The following is a 16,402-nucleotide window of genomic DNA, read 5'->3' as shown; positions in this document are numbered from 1 at the left end:
TGGGCTAAAAAAACCCCAACCTATTAATATTCAGAGCACTCATTAGCACTAAGATTAATTAGTCAAAGACACCTCAGAAAGTGTGATGCATCCACTCATTTTCTGCCCTGTTAGTAAAAGAAATCTCTAAGGGTTTATTAGGAAGTTCTTAATTTGGTACTTGTTTTTCAATTCCAGACAGAGTCTCCTCTCATGGTACGGCCCTACTTACCATACCTCACCAAATCTGAACTGCACACAATCATGACAGCAGGATTCGCAACTATTGCTGGAAGTGTCTTGGGAGCATATATTTCTTTTGGGGTAAGAGAGGGAAAGAGAACTGGAGAATATACTGTTTGTCTGAAATCATATAAGTATAGAAGCCCAGATAAAATGCTTTGGAAGTGTCTCTGAGTCATTCCCATGTTTCTCTTTTTTTTTTTTTTCTGGTGGAATTAACCACAAAAATCCCCTGTCTTCTGACAGTAAAAAGGATACCAAGATCTGATCTTGAAGATACTGTTAAGTAGCAAAAACAGCTACCTAAGTAATAGACTTTCTGCCATAGCTGCAAGGGAATGACTGATTTGTAGAGTTTCCTACAGTCAGATGAACTAACATGAGGAATAGACTAACTGATCAACCTGCCCACTTCTGTGGCAGTGATATAGATAAAAGTCCTTCAGGAACTGTTGCTAGATATATGAGCCTAAAGAGTTGACTTGCAACTGAGATTCTAGTGATCTGTACAAACACAGGTAGTAAACATCTTGTCTGCTAAGAGACTGGCAACACAAAGCCAGAAATCAAGGTTGAAGGTTTATGTCAGGCCATGTAGATTCCTTTTAAACACAGTTTCAAGGGACAAACGCAATTTTCTCCCACTGCAAGGCATACAGGGGGTGCTCTGAACTGTAAGGCTGTCTCTCACCTGCTCTGCCATTGTTATGCCCAGCTGCACTAAAGACATGGCTTTTTCTGGTTTCTCTTGTCTTCTGGCTTGCCACTAGAGAGGAGTGAAGCAGTTTGGCTCTTGGAAAGATTACTCCATACTTTTCACTATTTAGACTTTTCCTGTTTCCAGTTGGCTTCCTCTTTTCTCCAGTTGCTCATTCTCTTATTTTCTGTATAAGCAATGTGAACTTTTTAATGAACCCCTGTAGAAAAATCATCCAAGCATCTCACAATTTTAATTGCTTTTTTCCATATTTGTGCATGATGTGGTTATCACAGCATACTTTCTGTCACCTGGAATTCTAGGTTTCTGCCTCCCACCTACTGACTGCTTCTGTCATGTCGGCACCAGCAGCGCTAGCCACCTCCAAACTATTTTGGCCTGAAACTGAAAAGCCTGAAGTAACTCTGAAGGGTGGCCTAAAAATAGTAAAAAGGTAAGCTGATCTAGGCTCTAGTTAATAGTAATACTTGTGCAAAAATGAGATTTTGAAAAATACCTCCTCACACATAAGCTTTAGGGGTCGTTCAACATGGTAGACGTGCAAGCAATAAATGAATTCCACACCAATATATCCCAAATAAATAGTTTGTGAATTCAGGTGCAGTGTGCCTCACTATAATGTATGGAGGTATCACTACCCATTGGGACAGGCACAGAGATGACAAGGACCTGGGCCAGACAAAAAACCTTCCAAAGAAAGAGAGAAATGCCTACCTGAGGCGAGCCACCAAGAGGTTTTCCCATTCCCTCTGTTGCTGTTTTTGCTTTGTAACAAAACTGTAAATGCAAACATACAGAGGCAAAGATAGAGCAATCATTTCAAAAATGACAGCAGTGAACTTATTGTCCATTTACAAGGAGACTCATTTGCCTTGACAATGACAGGCGAAGCAAAAAGGCTTGTAAGGACCTGTTCCTCAACAGCCTGGGCATCTCTGCAAGTGCTACCTGTAAGAAGAGCAGTATCCACTTACTTGTCCCAGTGATACTACAGGCAGTCACAGCACTGAGACCTAAACCTGAGCTGTCCCAACCCTGAATGTGCCACAATTGATCCTCAGGCCCTCAAAGTATACCCTTCCAGTGGTTTCCATAAGGGTCAAGAGCAAAAAGCTACTCCACCTCATCAGTATTTTCACTGTGAAGGAACAGACAGCTTTGGTAGTAGATTTTTAATCAAGTCCGTGTAACTTTTAGTTCTATGATTTGTTCTTGAATTAAAAAATGTTCATACTCTGGCTTTCTTTTAATTGATAAAGTGAATCGAAGAACCTTCTGGAAGCAGCCAGTCAAGGTGCCTCTACTTCCATCCCGCTGGTGGCGAACATTGCTGTGAATCTCATCTCCTTCCTTGCCATACTGGCTTTCATTGACGCAGCCCTCTCTTGGGTGGGCAGTCTGTTTGACTATCCAGAGCTGAACTTTGAGGTATGGTCTTCATGCAGCATATACACATGCATAATGTATATTTTTATGTGCGCGTTCTTGAAAAATGTCTTTACAGCCAAAGGAAAGTTGTTGCCATGTAAATATTTCTCTATCCATTAGTCCATGTATGGCTTCCCTCTGTGGTGGTCTTGCTAACTAGCAGAGTATGTTTACAGAGCATTGTATGCTGATATCTGCCTGCTCTGACTTTGCAGCATGGCAGATGTGTCCGTTAGTTACACACTTGCTAAGACATTAACATCCTTTTCAGCTAAACACTAAAGTGACTTTGGCTTCAGAGAGCCCCATCAAGTCCTTAATGCATGCTTCCTAGCTTTGCTTAGGCAAGGACACTGAGACAAGGCCCCACTCCTAACCCACACTTAATCAATACCACTCAGTTCTCAATTAAATTGTAAAACTGAGCAAACAGGTTTTAAACAGGACTGCTCTTTTAACCTCGGTCAAACATCGGTTTTGACCCAACGCAACAGTCTTGGCTCAATGGTTTTGGGGTTTTTGTTTTGCAAGTTCCTAATAAAAGTGACGTGTGAAACACAGATATAACATAGTGATAACGGTGCTGCAGAAGTGAGTAGACACTCATAGCAGATGTGGCTTCAGCAATATTATGATGTTACCCCGCACAGGTTCCAGAGATTACCCCACTGCACAGACACCCACTGCAGAGGGAAGGCACAAGTACACATACCTCAGCCACACTCATGCAGGAGCTGGTATTTTGATAAGTGCTGGATGGAGAAAGATTTGCACAGATAACCCATAAGGAGCTGAGACCCTCAAACACGTTTCACTCAGCCATCCACCCCTTTTGAGAGACACTAAATTCTCACCTTTTGTGGGCAGAGAAACCACAAATAGGAACTGCATAAACAGCTCAGTTACATCCACTAAAGACAATCGGACCAAACCCTTCCACAGCTGGAGCTATTTTCTCTGTCATATAAAAAAAAGCCATACTATGATATGGGATTTTTTTTTAGGTTGCATAAAACTTTTAATGCTAGGAAAAAAGGTACAACTTTAATTATGTCAGATGCACAGCTTCTAGGCAGAGACAAGTCTTTTGTTTACCCCAGTTGTCTTTTGTTTATTCCAGTTGGAGTCCAGTAACCTGGTAATTAAGCATGTTCGTTAACACACTTGATTTAATTAGCAGAAGAACTAGACTTCTCAATTCTCTTATCAGCTCTTTTAACTCAACCCTCCTCCTTTGCTTCAAGCACTATGCCCAATCTAAAGCCATTGTTGGGGGCAAAAAGGCACAGAAGCTTTTGTTTGACTTCAGGGATTTCTTTGTTATATCTAGTTTTTTGGATTAGTCTTTTAAAAATCACAGAAGCATACCATACTATTATAAACCCTCAGTCTCCCTGATGTCTTGGCAGTAAGAATTCAAGGCCAATTTTCCTCTGCTGAAATAAAATAATCTTTATTTTGTCTAGACAATTTATCACATGCCATTGTTCTTTAACCGACCATGCCTTTTGACCTGCTTTGTCTTATGATTTTGCAGAACATTTGTGCTTATGTCTTCATGCCATTCTCTTTCATGATGGGGATAGACTGGGAAGACAGTTTTATTGTTGGTGGACTACTAGGCTACAAGACTTTCTTCAACGAATTTGTGGCTTATGAGCGCCTCTCAGAACTGATTCACAAGCGAGAGAAGGGTGGGAGCATGTACGTGAATGGTGTGAAGCAGTATATGGCTGTAAGTAATGTTTTCTATGCTGCACATTTATTAGGTCTAGTACTTTTCTTCTGAAACTCAACTTATTTTTTAATATGGGCACAAAGGGATGGGGGCGGCATATTACTCTAAAGTGTGTCTTTCAGTCGCAAGGTTCAATTATGAAAATGTAGCATTGTTTTGTGAGGCTGCCATGACTGTCATCCCACAGCTATCTCAAACAAACAGCAAAAGAAAGGTATATTTTTGGGGAACTTGCAATGTCTCACAGGACACTGCTCTTAAGACCAAGGCTGTCTTCAAGGTGAGTTTTTCTTACCTCACTCTTCCCTATAAGACACTCTCCCAGGAAAATCCTGGGCAAGAACTGGAGGAGGCCACAGAGGTTTAGCCAAGCATTAAGTTTCAAGAGAGTCATCCAACAAGCTTTAGCTGATAGCATTTTAGGTATTACTGGCACACCTCTGCTAGAGGTTATTGTCTTCTTTGTAAAGGGCAATAATACATAACATGTATTGCATGGCATACACCTCCCTCGCTTCACTGAGTCCAACCAGTTTGTTTCAATTGCCAGTGGAAGTTAGTTTGCATGACAATTTCCAGCCAGAGCCTGGGTTCACCTCTCATTCACACACACACACACACAGATTCATCCAACAGGTTACGTAATTCCTACTACAATTCGCTGAGGAAGAAACCAAGAGGATGGCAATACAAAGGGCACCGTAGGTGTGTGCACAGGAGCAAACTCAGCATGCAGTGATCAAGGCTGACTTTTGCAGCTATGACTGCTACCCCATCTGGCATCCACGTGCAGAGCCTGTGCTGAATTTGTCCTCATTCTAAGCACTTGCAACAAAAACCATCATATCCAGCTTTACGCCTGCACTGACCTTTCTTCCTGAAACCAAGACAAATTGTCATTGTGGAGGACCCTTAATTAGGAAGCATCCTTTTGTACATCTTTTAATCTTCATTTAATGTGGTGTGATACTGTGATTACCTGCCTTATATACAAAACCAAAAACATGTTCCTGGCCACTTGCATTCCTTATTACCAGAACATATTACACAAGTGGAGGTAGAAAGCCAGGTGGTCTGATCAAATACTCACATGCTTGCCTGAGCATCCATTACCAGTGTTCCTGGAATTCCTGGAAATTGAATACTGAGCTAAATGGGCCTTTGATCTACCTTGCTATGCTCTACAAGCAGAATATGGCTCTGAACTCCTGAATGAGTGGTTTGGTTTTTTTTAATCTGGAAGTCAGCCTTAAAATTCAGATCCCATCAACTGTATTTCACCTTTTGCGTTTTTTTTAAATAAGTTGTCATATAGAACTTCCGTGTTCACTTCTGATACCTGTATAGAGCTGTAAAAGCTTCCATGGTAAAAAAAAATCTGAGATATAACAATAATTTGGATTCATAACACTCGTAAAAATTGCCAGTAACCATTTTACTTATGGCACAACAGATCAGGTGAGAGTGCACTTGACTCCCACTTTTAATTACTCTTCAGCTTTAGAACTCCCTAATACACCCAGGCACAGATATTCAATCAAAGTGAGAAAACAAACGATCTTCTGAACTCACTCATCTGACTCAGTAATAAAAAAAACTTCCTGTTTTCAGAGCTAGGAAAGTGCAAATGAAAGCAGGGAAATCACATTACACAAAGCCATTTCTAGGAAAAGCAGGTATAGTGGGTACTTGAAAAGCATTTTCCTGCATGTGCATAGAGTGACTGAAAATATCTACAAATTGGCTTTCATAAAACAGAAATGGAAAAAGAGAAACTTCTAATAAACAGGAAACCTACTAGAACACTTACACATGTGTATTCAGCTTGGGCCTGAAACTCAGTAAATAGGAGTTCAGAGCTGCCATGGGGTCAAAAATCCATTTACTGAGATATCTTGCCCCCTTTGCCAAATGTTTGAACTACATTTATCTCAAGGTTTGCAAGGTTTGTAGTCTGATTTCACCCAAAGTCATTTTGTGTCCTGTGAGAGGTCCCTCCATGGGGGGAAAGGCCAACTCAACCTTGTCTCTGGTATGAGGTCCAGACTGAGCTGCTTGCTCAGGGTCAAGGAAGTAAGGGATATGTACCAAAACTTGAGGTTTCAACAAAGTGTTAGAGAGATAGTCCAGCTATGAACAACAAGCTGAGTTAAAGGTGTCTGACCCATGCCTTCAAAAAAACAGCAGCTAAATTCCCACTAATAAGATAAGAATTATTTTTTTGTCTTTTAATTAGAAGTGCTCAATTCAGCAAGCTTGGCACAGCAGTATACATGAAAAATAATACCATCACATGGTATGTGAGCCCTCACACGGGCAGTGGGTGTGAAAGCCTGCACCTTCCAGCAGGAGAATGAGCCTGCCTTGCTGAAAGCTGTGCACTGGGGCAACAACCAGGCGAATTCAGTACTCAGGGCCCTGAGCCACAATGCCATGTTTTCAGACCTCTAAGTCAGCACCAGCTGTCTCAGACCACTCAACAGGGTGTGTGTTTGTTTTCCAGGTTCGTTCTGAAGTCATTGCCACCTATGCTCTTTGTGGGTTTGCCAACTTCGCCTCCCTGGGACTCGTAATAGGAGGCCTGAGTAAGAACACCTCTCATGGACAATGTATCTGGCAAGCAAATCCCAAAGAAAACACCCAAACAAACAGGCTGTGGGTGAAACTTAGCAGCATTAGGGGCTAAGCAGCTGTTCTGCTAAGAACCAGAACCCAACTGTGCATGGAAGGCCTCCCAGAAGGGCGCAGGCTTTGGCATGGAGGTCCTGGGAGAGGGGCTAAAGAGCAGGAGTGGGGAACCAGGTCCTGCCAATAGGCCTCCCTGCCCAGCCATCACACCATGAGTGTGAGCTACTACAGCCCTCGGGCTTCAGGAGGAACAAACTATTTCTGTAGCCTGCTGATTAGAAAGACAAAGTTGGCTCACCAATCTGGAATAGCCTTCTAGGGAAAAAAACAACCAAAAAACAACCTTTTCAGATCTCAAGGGAAAAAGAAAAATTGAAAATCCATGTGGTTTTTCAATCAGCAGCCAGAACTGCTGGCAGCTGCATTTACCCTGGAGTCCAGGTGGGCTCTGCAGCAGCAGCATCATGAAGGAGCAGGGCACAGAGGTGAGGACAGACCCTGGTGCTGTGCCCAGGGTTTGCATCTGAAAGCCACCATCAGCCAGCACAGATGTACCGACTGCCAAAGCAACCAGAAGTCACCATTTTATACACAAGCCACCTTCTTATCCGAAAGAGTCAACTGGGCCTTCAAATGGTCCGCTTAAAACTGCCTCATTTTTCCTCCTTGTTCCTCCTGGTCCGAACTTCAGGGAGGGAATTCCCTTGTGTGGTGGGAGGGCTGGCAGGTTCATCTTATTCATAAATATGTATGTTTGACACACACTTTAATTTTTCTCCCTAGCAAGCATTGCTCCCTCAAAAAAATCGGAGATAGCTGGTGGCGCCTTCAGGGCAATGATTGCGGGGACCGCCGCCTGTTTCATGACAGCCTGTATTGCAGGTACCGTACCCTTCTCTGAATTTCACTGAGTTTCACTGAATTTTAGAGTTGGAAGGGACCATAGAGATCATCTAGTCCAACTCCCCTGCTGAAGCAGGATTGCCTAGAGCTTGTCAGAGCATGTTACTCAGGACTGCATCCAGGTGGGTCTTGAAAATCTCCAAGGAAGGGGACTCCACAACCTCCCTGGGCAGCCTGTTCCAGGGCTCTGTCACCCTCAAAGTGAAGAAGTTTTTTTTCATATTTGAGGGGAACCTCTTATGTTCCAACTTGTGCCCGTTGCCCCTCGTCCTCTGACTGGGAACCCCTGAAAAGAGTCTGGCTCCCTCCTCCTTCAACCCTCCCTTGAGATACTTGTAGGCATTGATAAGGTCTCCCCTCAGCCTTCTCTTCGCCAGACTAAAGAGTCCCAGCTCTGGTGTCTCTTGGAGCCACTTCCCACAGGGTGGCAGTGCGTCCCTGCAGTGGCAGCTGCTGTCACTAAAACGCTAGTATTTTTGGCTTTGGCAGGATTAAAAGTCAATATGCCACCAAAGGTCCCTGAAAACTGGAATATGAAAAGATTTATTTTCTTTCTTCCATCGTGTGTTACCTCTTTTTTGTTGTTGGCCCGTGTGTAACACACAACTCGCAAACAAAGCAAGTTACAGATGTTGCAATCCCTCCTCCACGCTGTTAGCTACAGAAATATAGAAGCAATTATGGAGCAGAACGGAGAATTGGAATGGAAGGAGGGTGTAACAGAGAAGGAGTGATGAGGAAGCTTTTAACAACTTTTTTCCTTAATTTTAAGTGGGTATTTTGGGCTGATAATATTCCCACAGCGCATTTAAGTTAATGAAATTGTCCTGAGGTGAGACTCAACAACAAACCCTTATTTTCAAACTCTCACCTTCAAGCTGAGTAAAGAGACACAATGCAGCAGCCGTTTTTAGGGAGGAAATTAAAACAAGGCAAAACAAAACAAAAACCATAATATTAGTGATTCAGGAGATTAATTAATTGACCTGTTATGATTCATTAGGTAAAATTTATCCCCAGTATTTAACAATCCCTTTCCTAGCTTTCCTTTCTGAGCAAGTGATACGCAGAATTGCATGATGAAGGTAAAAGCCCTCATATTCCTCCAGTGATTAAAGATCTTCGTGCTTTATGTAGCTGAAAACAGTATGTCTGTTTCTACCACAGCTGGTCTTATCCCTTTGTGTTCACTACAGCAACAGAAACACATACATTTTAAAGATAAGCCACACTATTTGCTGAAGGTTATAGAATACTGAGTCAGGAAGTCCTACTAAAATTTGTCATTTCACAATCCTGGCTTTAAGAATAAAATTGTGAGCAGCCACTGGGAAATCTTTCCAAAACAATAAAATCTGCTTTGGAAAGAAAATTACATTCCACTCATTTGTGCTGTGGCAAATGGTTTCCTTATGCCCAGAAGAGGGAAAAAGAGACAAATGTTTTCTACACCCCAGTCAAGATAAGAACATATTAAAAATGTGTTTGGGTTCCACAACACTATGTACAAGAAAGAACTGCCACTTTCATATTTTTCTGTCTCCATCACTGCAATGAATGCTGACATTGCTACTTATAGAAAATTTTGGAGAACATCTAGCAAAGCAAAGATAAATAAACCATAACTATCTCCTTTTAAAAGAAAAGAAAAGGTCCTGCATTTGCTTGCATGGCTATAAATGCAGCATAGCTCAATTTTAGCTAATGAAGGCACACTGTCCAAGCAGTAAGAAAGCCATTAGCATAAAGACTTTGTGGTCATTCCTTAATCTAGTTCTGTAAAAGCCCACAGTTCGAGGGTTTTAATATTGCACCTTTCACAGAACCAACTGAGGGGGTGATTTTGTATCAGCCAGAGTGTTTCATCTGACCATAACCCAGGGACTGACATCGCCAAGTCTTATCTTCCTCTTCATTACTCATTAAGAAAATTGTTACTTACTTCATAGGAATGCTGACTAGCCCTGGTCTGGAAGTTTCTTGCCACGGCTTATTAGAAAACGTCTTCAACTCCACAGATTTCCCTGCCAACAGCACAAGGCTGGTTCAATGCTGCCAACAACTCTTTACCAGGTATTGAGGAACTGTTTATCCCTCTGTGCTAAATTATCCGGCATAATTTAGGAACTCATATATTCTCTAAAAGCCATTTGTATTTGCCATTTTTTTCATAGGCACCTGTTTCCCATTAACTTGTATCTTTTAAAGAAATTAATAGTTTAATGCTGCTGAATTATTTTCCTTTTATTGGGCATTCCTTTGTTACATGCAAAACACAAATAGAACCAACAGAGAACTCAAAGCATCTTTGTCCAAACCTGAGCTTCGCAAAAGGCTGAAGATAGATTGTCATGTGTCATACTCTGTTGCTTAAATAAAGCAGGTTGTTTGTATTTAGAGAGGTTCTTGTTACTTTTACTTAGTATCAAGACTTGTGGCAATTTGAAATTTCTTATGATGTTTAACTCCTCATGTTAGGAATCCAAATTCCAATTCTAATTTCAGATGATATTTTTTTCTGAATTACTCTTTGACACATACATTTTTTTCTTCCATGCCCTGGCAAAAAATATAGCTTTGAATATGGGCATATACAATATGTAAGATGGTGTCATTTTTATGGTAGCATCTTTTGATTTCAAGTATTTCCAAAAAATGTAATTTATAGAAATTATTCATGTTAATATCAAGATTACCAGCATCTGCCAGAACATCAGCGCCTGCAAATCACTGCAAGGAATTTCTGTTTGTGCAACCTAAACTTCCAAATGAGTTCATCACAACATTGATCTATTGTCAAAAACTTTCTTGCACAGTAAAAATAATTTGTGATATTGGGTACACTCCTTCTTTCATATATCTTTATCATTTGAGCTTCTCCTCATTACACTAATTTTAACTCTACTAGGTTGCTACAAAGACAAGAACTTGCTCTGTTTTCACCAGAATCAATGTTGAGCAAATGCTTCAAAGATGCAAAAGCCTTGAATAGTGAAGTGAAACCCTCAATTATTTCAATTAAATAGGAAGATATATATCCGAGGCATGAGGAATTTATACAGAAAACCAGGCTTCACCCTGATAAAAAGGGAGAACATGTGGTCATGGCACATGGCTGGTGTTTGGAAAGTCTTCTCTGTTTCATTTCTCATTAAAATTTTAACACATTCAAAGTTGCTTTTGAGAAAGTGTGTGTGTGTATGTGTTTGTGCATATGTATGCGTGTATATATGTGTACATATATATATACACATATATATATTCCCATAAGAGAAAGGGAATATATCTGATTTCTGTTTTCATTCCTTCCCCAGTGTAAATGATTCGCAGAGTATCTTCCCTGGACGAAACTACAGCCTGAGTTCCTGGAAAGGATGTTGCCAAATGCTGGCTAAACCTGCTTTGCACTGCGCTTGGATTAAGCCTTAATTTTGGGGAGGAGATAGATCATATATGAGAGTCATGTTTGTTGGTGGAAAGGTAATAAAAAATCTCCTTTTGCACAACAAGTATGAACACCTACCCAAACCTTTATGTTCTATCTTTTACGGCCCAGTTCCTCTGACTTGCTTGAAATTACTCGTAAATTAAACTGGAACAAATGCAAGATCCCTCTCGCTGCAAACCTCTTCTCCCGTTACAGATCGGAGTCGGTGCAGAGTCCAGTTAGAGGCCTGTAACAGGCAGTGTTCCCCTGGTGTCAGTACTGAGTCCAGTCTTGTTCAATATATTCATCAGAGACCTGGATGAGGGGACAGAGTGTGAAGAAGAGTGTGGCCAGCAGGTCGAGGGAGGTCATCCACCCCCTCTAATCTGCCCTGGTGAGGGTGCATCTGGAGTACTGTACCCAGTTCTGGGCTCCCCAGCTCAAGAATCACACAGAGTCACAGAATGATATGGGGTTGGAAGGGACCTCTAGAGATCATCTAGTCCAACCCCCTGCAAGAGCAAGTCCACCTACAGCAGGTTTCACAGGAACACGTGCAGGCAGGTTTTGAATGTCTCCAGAGATGGAGACTCCACCACCTCTCTGGGAAGCCTGTTCCAGTGCTCTGTCACCCTCGATGTAAAGATGTTCCTTCTCATGTTTGGATGGAACTTCTTATGTTCAAGTTTCTGTCCACTGGTGTCACTGAGCACCACTGAAAAAAGACTGGCCCCATCCTCCTGACACCCACTCTTTGAGTATTTATAGGCGTTGATCAGATCCTCCCTCAGCCTTCTCTTCTCCAGACTAAAAAGACCCAAGTCCCTCAGCCTTTCCTCATAAGACAGATGTTCTAGGCCCCTAATCATCTTTTTAGCCCTTTGCTGTACCCTCTCCAACAGTTGCCAGTCCTTCTTGAACTGGGGAGCCCAGAACTGGAACCCAGTGCCAGGTCCTGAAGTTGGGTCACAACAACCCCGTGCAGTGCTACATGGGGAAGAGTGGCTGGAAAGATGTCTGAAGGAAAAGGATCTAGGGATGCTGGTTGATAGCCACCTGAATATGAGCCAGCAGTGTGCCCAGGTGGCCAAGAAGGCCAACAGCATCCTGGCCTGCATCAGAAACAGTGTGGCCATCAGGACTAGCGAAGTGATTGTTCCCCTGTACTCAGCCCTGGTGAGGCCCCACCTCAAATACTGTGTTCAGTTTTGGGCCCTTCACTAGAAGATGGACGGTAAAATGCCGGAACGTGTCCACAGAAGGGCAGCAAAGCTGGTGAAGTGTCTAGAGCACAAGTCTTATGAGGAGCAGCTGAGGCAACTGGGGTTGTTTAGCTTGGAGAAAGGAGTTTGTCTACACTCTCTACAACACCTGAAAGGAGGTTGTAGCGTGGTGGGGGTCGTTCTCTTCTCCCAAGTAACAAGTAATAGGACAAGAGGAAACAGCCTCAAGTTGCACCAGGGGAGGGTTAGATTGAATATTAGAAAATATCTTCACCAAAAGGATTGTCAAGCATTGGAACAGGCTGCCCAGGAAAGTGGTGGAATTGCCATCGCTGCCGGTATTTAAAAGATGTGCAGCCGTGGTGCTGAGGGACATGGTTTGGTGGTAGATTTGGCAGTCTTAGGCTAACGGTTGGACTTGATGATCCTAAAGGTCAATTCTGACATAAACGATTCTATGATTCTGATAACGATGGCTGCATGTGGACTGAGCTGCTAACGTGGTGCTCCTCAGCAGCTCCTCAGTGAAGCATCCCAATCAGAGACCAGCCACTGTGTGCCCCCGTCCCCCTCCTTCTGCCCACAGAGGTGGAGATATGCAGGCTATGTCTTGATCAAGGAGGTTGTTCCCTGTTTTGTTGTTAAGAATTGTAAAAATTTATCCTGGAGTCACCAACCAGGAATTCAGAGCTGTATTCCTATCAGAAACGATAGAGCTGTACTGCAAATCGAATGTGGGTAAAATCAGGTCACAGACTACTCCCTGCGAAAAAAAAACAACATTAATGAATCTTGAAGACTTCTAGAAGATCCTCTTGAAGAGAATTGTCTGTTATGTTCTTAAGTTTCAGACTCATGGACTTCAAAACTGAAAAGTTCTTTGCAGATTGTTTTGCAAAAGATTGTGACATATATATTTATATATATTCCTATCCTATGACATTGTTAATGCCAAAGATTCAGCAAAAAGGCTCAGAACTGAAGTACAGGAACATCAGAAAGTCCTGACAGACCGTCCAAGAAATAATTGATCAGATGGAAATGAAACAGTCTATTCTGATAAAGCAATAAGTAACTTTTCAGTCTTCCATTAGTTATTGCAGAATCTGTTTAGGGAAATTCATTCCCTAAACTTAAACAGCTGCCAGTACAGATATTTTCAGGGAACATTTATTTGGACTTATTGTGAAAGATGCTAGTTTCCTGTAAAACTCAGCTTATTAACTAAATCCTCTAAAAAATTATAAAGGCGAGCATTACTACTACTTGTGATTTTTAATGTGGGTTTCGTATTGTTAGGTGTTTTTCTTTGGCCTTATCCACCTAGATTTAGAAGACTGCACATCAGTCTCAGTTTTCAGTACTTTTAAAGAATGTTGCTAATCCTGATTATGATAAATATATATTCAAATACTTTATGCAAATCTCTCCTAAGAAAACTGCATGGTCCACAATTTTTTAGCCAATATCCTGGTTATAACAGTTTAGTTTTCAAATAAGGTTAGAGTCTGAAATAAATACTTTCTGTCAAGGGAAATTACTCAGAAACACTAACTCTCACTGATAAGCAGAAGGCACTCCAACCTCCTGTTTATAAGACACCACTGGCACTCTTTCTCCTTGCTGCTCTCTAGAGTGCTCTTATTTAATATTATTTGCCTTTTGAAGTGGCTGCTCTTCCCATTCCCACAATTGTAAGCTGGTTGAAAGGTCTACCCTGGCTAGTAAAGACATCCATGCATGAAATTCTAAAAAAGCCTCTCACGCAGCTTGAGGCAGCAGCCTTCCTCCCACAGCAAAGATGTGATATGTTCATCTTCTTTTTCAGGACTCCTCTATAGCAGGATTCCGTGGAGGGCAATGTTAGTGGAGAATATGCGACATTGCTCTAGCTACACCTGGTCAAAGAGATTGCCCACCTGATTTGCCGATGGCTCAATCAAAAGGTGATATATATGGCATGTTGTATCCTAAACGTAGCAAAAAAAGCAGTGAAGGCAGGAGGGGATTGCTAACAAGTACCATCATGCCTTCAGGGGACTATTTACCTTCTGTCCGTGTGGTGGTGCTTGAAGTTCAGTCTAGAGGTCTTTGCATCTCTTTACACGAAGAGGGAACTGTGCATTTCACCCCTGGCAGTTCACTTGTAAACTTGGACCCTAACTTGGACCCTAAACTATCAGTGCTCGGGAGCACATTTCCGACAACAAGATTGCCAGCAACAGTAAACCTGCAACACAGACCTGTGAATAAATACTTGATTTCATCAAATGCTTGCTAGCATTCTGTATAGATTCAAAGATCAACAGGAACATTTTGGGAATAATGGGTTAAATAACGGATGAAGCCTATATGGAGGTATCTCTCTTTCAAAGGTCTTGCAAAAAAAAGGGAGAGCTTAACCTGCTTTGTGGTTACTGGGGCGGCAGTGCCATGTGTAAGAGATTGTATTGAAAGCAGGTGACAAGTTAAAGAAGCACAGGTGGCGTGACTCAATCCGTCCCTCTCAGAAGCTACCCGCTGGATGTCAGTACATACCTAATAGCCTTGTGGAGCTTTGTACTGTAGCATTCGCTAAAAATCACCAGTTATAATTCCAGGAAATGTTTCGCACAGTGCGGTGTACAGCAGTTGCAGTGAACATACTGCATGCCCGGATCATGCTCAGGGCATGTACAGTCAAAGAAAAGTTCTTTCTGGCCCCAACCTAGAGGAGCACTGAAATATATAAATGAGGCAAGACTGGTAGGGAACAGAAATATTTCTATTTTAATTGTCTGTAAGGCAGTTGGAAAAAAAACCCTCTTTTTCCAATTCCACATACCACAACAGCACTTGCAAACTGTATACCTTTGTGAACATGTAAATAATTGACTGTATCAAAATGGCAACTCATATACAGCAAGTTATGGAGCCAGGTAAGTGTTCTCCAAGCCAGGTAAGTGTTCTCCAAACCAGGTATCACCTGTTTCTCACAAAAGACATGAGTAGAGAGAGAGGCAACCTGCTAAAGAGACAGAATATGAATACCAATTCTTTTCTTCTGCAGACTGAAACAGTATTTGCTATGCAGCGGCCAGTCTGTTTTCCACCACACAGTGGTTCCCAAATGAGTCTGTGTGAGTCTGTGGGTTGCTAACAGACCTCCAAATTCCAACTAGATACAGGTAGCTTTAAAGTCATTTACGCACGTTGCTCAGCAGTGGTGTGTGGCTGGGAGCCTCAACCCCACCATCAATGGTAGAAGACAAATCTGTGCCTGGTGCGTTGGGGCAGGGCGAGGGGAGCACAGAGCCCTGCTTGGCATCCAGGGGCACAGATGGTGTGAGGCCCCAGGTTTGGAGTTTGTGGGCACCCATGTGGCACCATCCCCGGCTCTGCAAGGATGCCCACGGAATGAGTAGGTCTGCTGCTATCCTAAGCTGTGGGTATCAAACATAAAAACAAGTGCCAGGTTACAAAAATTCCGTGTTTGGGAGGCTGAATCAAATTCTCCTCTTGTTTACATCAGTCTAAGCTTGGGGGATCTTCACTGAAACTGGATTTACCGTACATTTATACCAGCGCAAATAAAATGCAGATTTGTTTTGTTGGATTTCATTCTGATTTCAAGCTGGTTTTAAATTCCATACGAGCCAATGGAAGTACTTCAATTAATACAATAATGTATTACATGCCTTGTGGAGCTCGAAATCCGAAACCTGGGAATATTCAGAAAAACAGACTGGTGAAAAACAGTTTACTTTTTAGCTCAGAACTGCTTCACAATGGTTTTACAGAGGAAAAAAAAAAAAAAAAAAAAGCATTTTCTTGTTGCTATGGCATCCTGCAGCACAGGGATTCACTATGACAACCAGTGCAGACCTCAGAAAGCATTGATCAGAGTTTGCAGGTTGCTATGGCTGCCATAGTGAAAACAGATATTTTCTTTTCTGCCGTATTGATTGATTGGTGCCTTCGCTGTCAGGTGGCTAGAACTGTCAGGGAGATGGGAGCACACTACACGGGGTCGCTGCCTGTTCCCTGGTGGCAAGTACAGATGGGAGTTCAGGACCACATCTGTCTAGACGAAATAAGAAAATCTCCACCTTTCACATGCAAAATCTTGCCTGTCA

General features: G+C 42.2%; 1 protein-coding gene across 3 annotated transcripts in view; it reads left to right on the top strand.

Moving 5' to 3' along the window:
• SLC28A3 (solute carrier family 28 (concentrative nucleoside transporter), member 3) overlaps window positions 1–14,525 on the top strand; it is a 47,371-nt gene extending 32,846 nt beyond the window's left edge. For 2 of the 3 annotated variants that reach the window (XM_014936171.1, XM_014936182.1), the window contains exons 10-17: window positions 178–303; window positions 1,243–1,373; window positions 2,200–2,368; window positions 3,906–4,103; window positions 6,610–6,691; window positions 7,518–7,616; window positions 9,587–9,710; window positions 10,952–11,146. In XM_014936171.1, the coding sequence (XP_014791657.1) occupies window positions 178–303; window positions 1,243–1,373; window positions 2,200–2,368; window positions 3,906–4,103; window positions 6,610–6,691; window positions 7,518–7,616; window positions 9,587–9,710; window positions 10,952–11,066 (1,044 nt within the window). In that variant the 3' untranslated portion in view covers window positions 11,067–11,146. Of the gene's footprint in view, window positions 1–177; window positions 304–1,242; window positions 1,374–2,199; window positions 2,369–3,905; window positions 4,104–6,609; window positions 6,692–7,517; window positions 7,617–9,586; window positions 9,711–10,951; window positions 11,147–14,115 lie in introns of those variants that run through there. The other variant, XR_001411270.1, reaches the window with a different exon arrangement.
• Window positions 14,526–16,402: the final 1,877 nt, after the last annotated feature.

Source organism: Calidris pugnax, unplaced genomic scaffold, assembly GCF_001431845.1.
Source record: "Calidris pugnax isolate Ruff unplaced genomic scaffold, ASM143184v1 scaffold2, whole genome shotgun sequence".
Classification (NCBI taxonomy): domain Eukaryota; kingdom Metazoa; phylum Chordata; class Aves; order Charadriiformes; family Scolopacidae; genus Calidris; species Calidris pugnax.
This window is presented reverse-complemented; position numbering and strand designations above follow the sequence as displayed.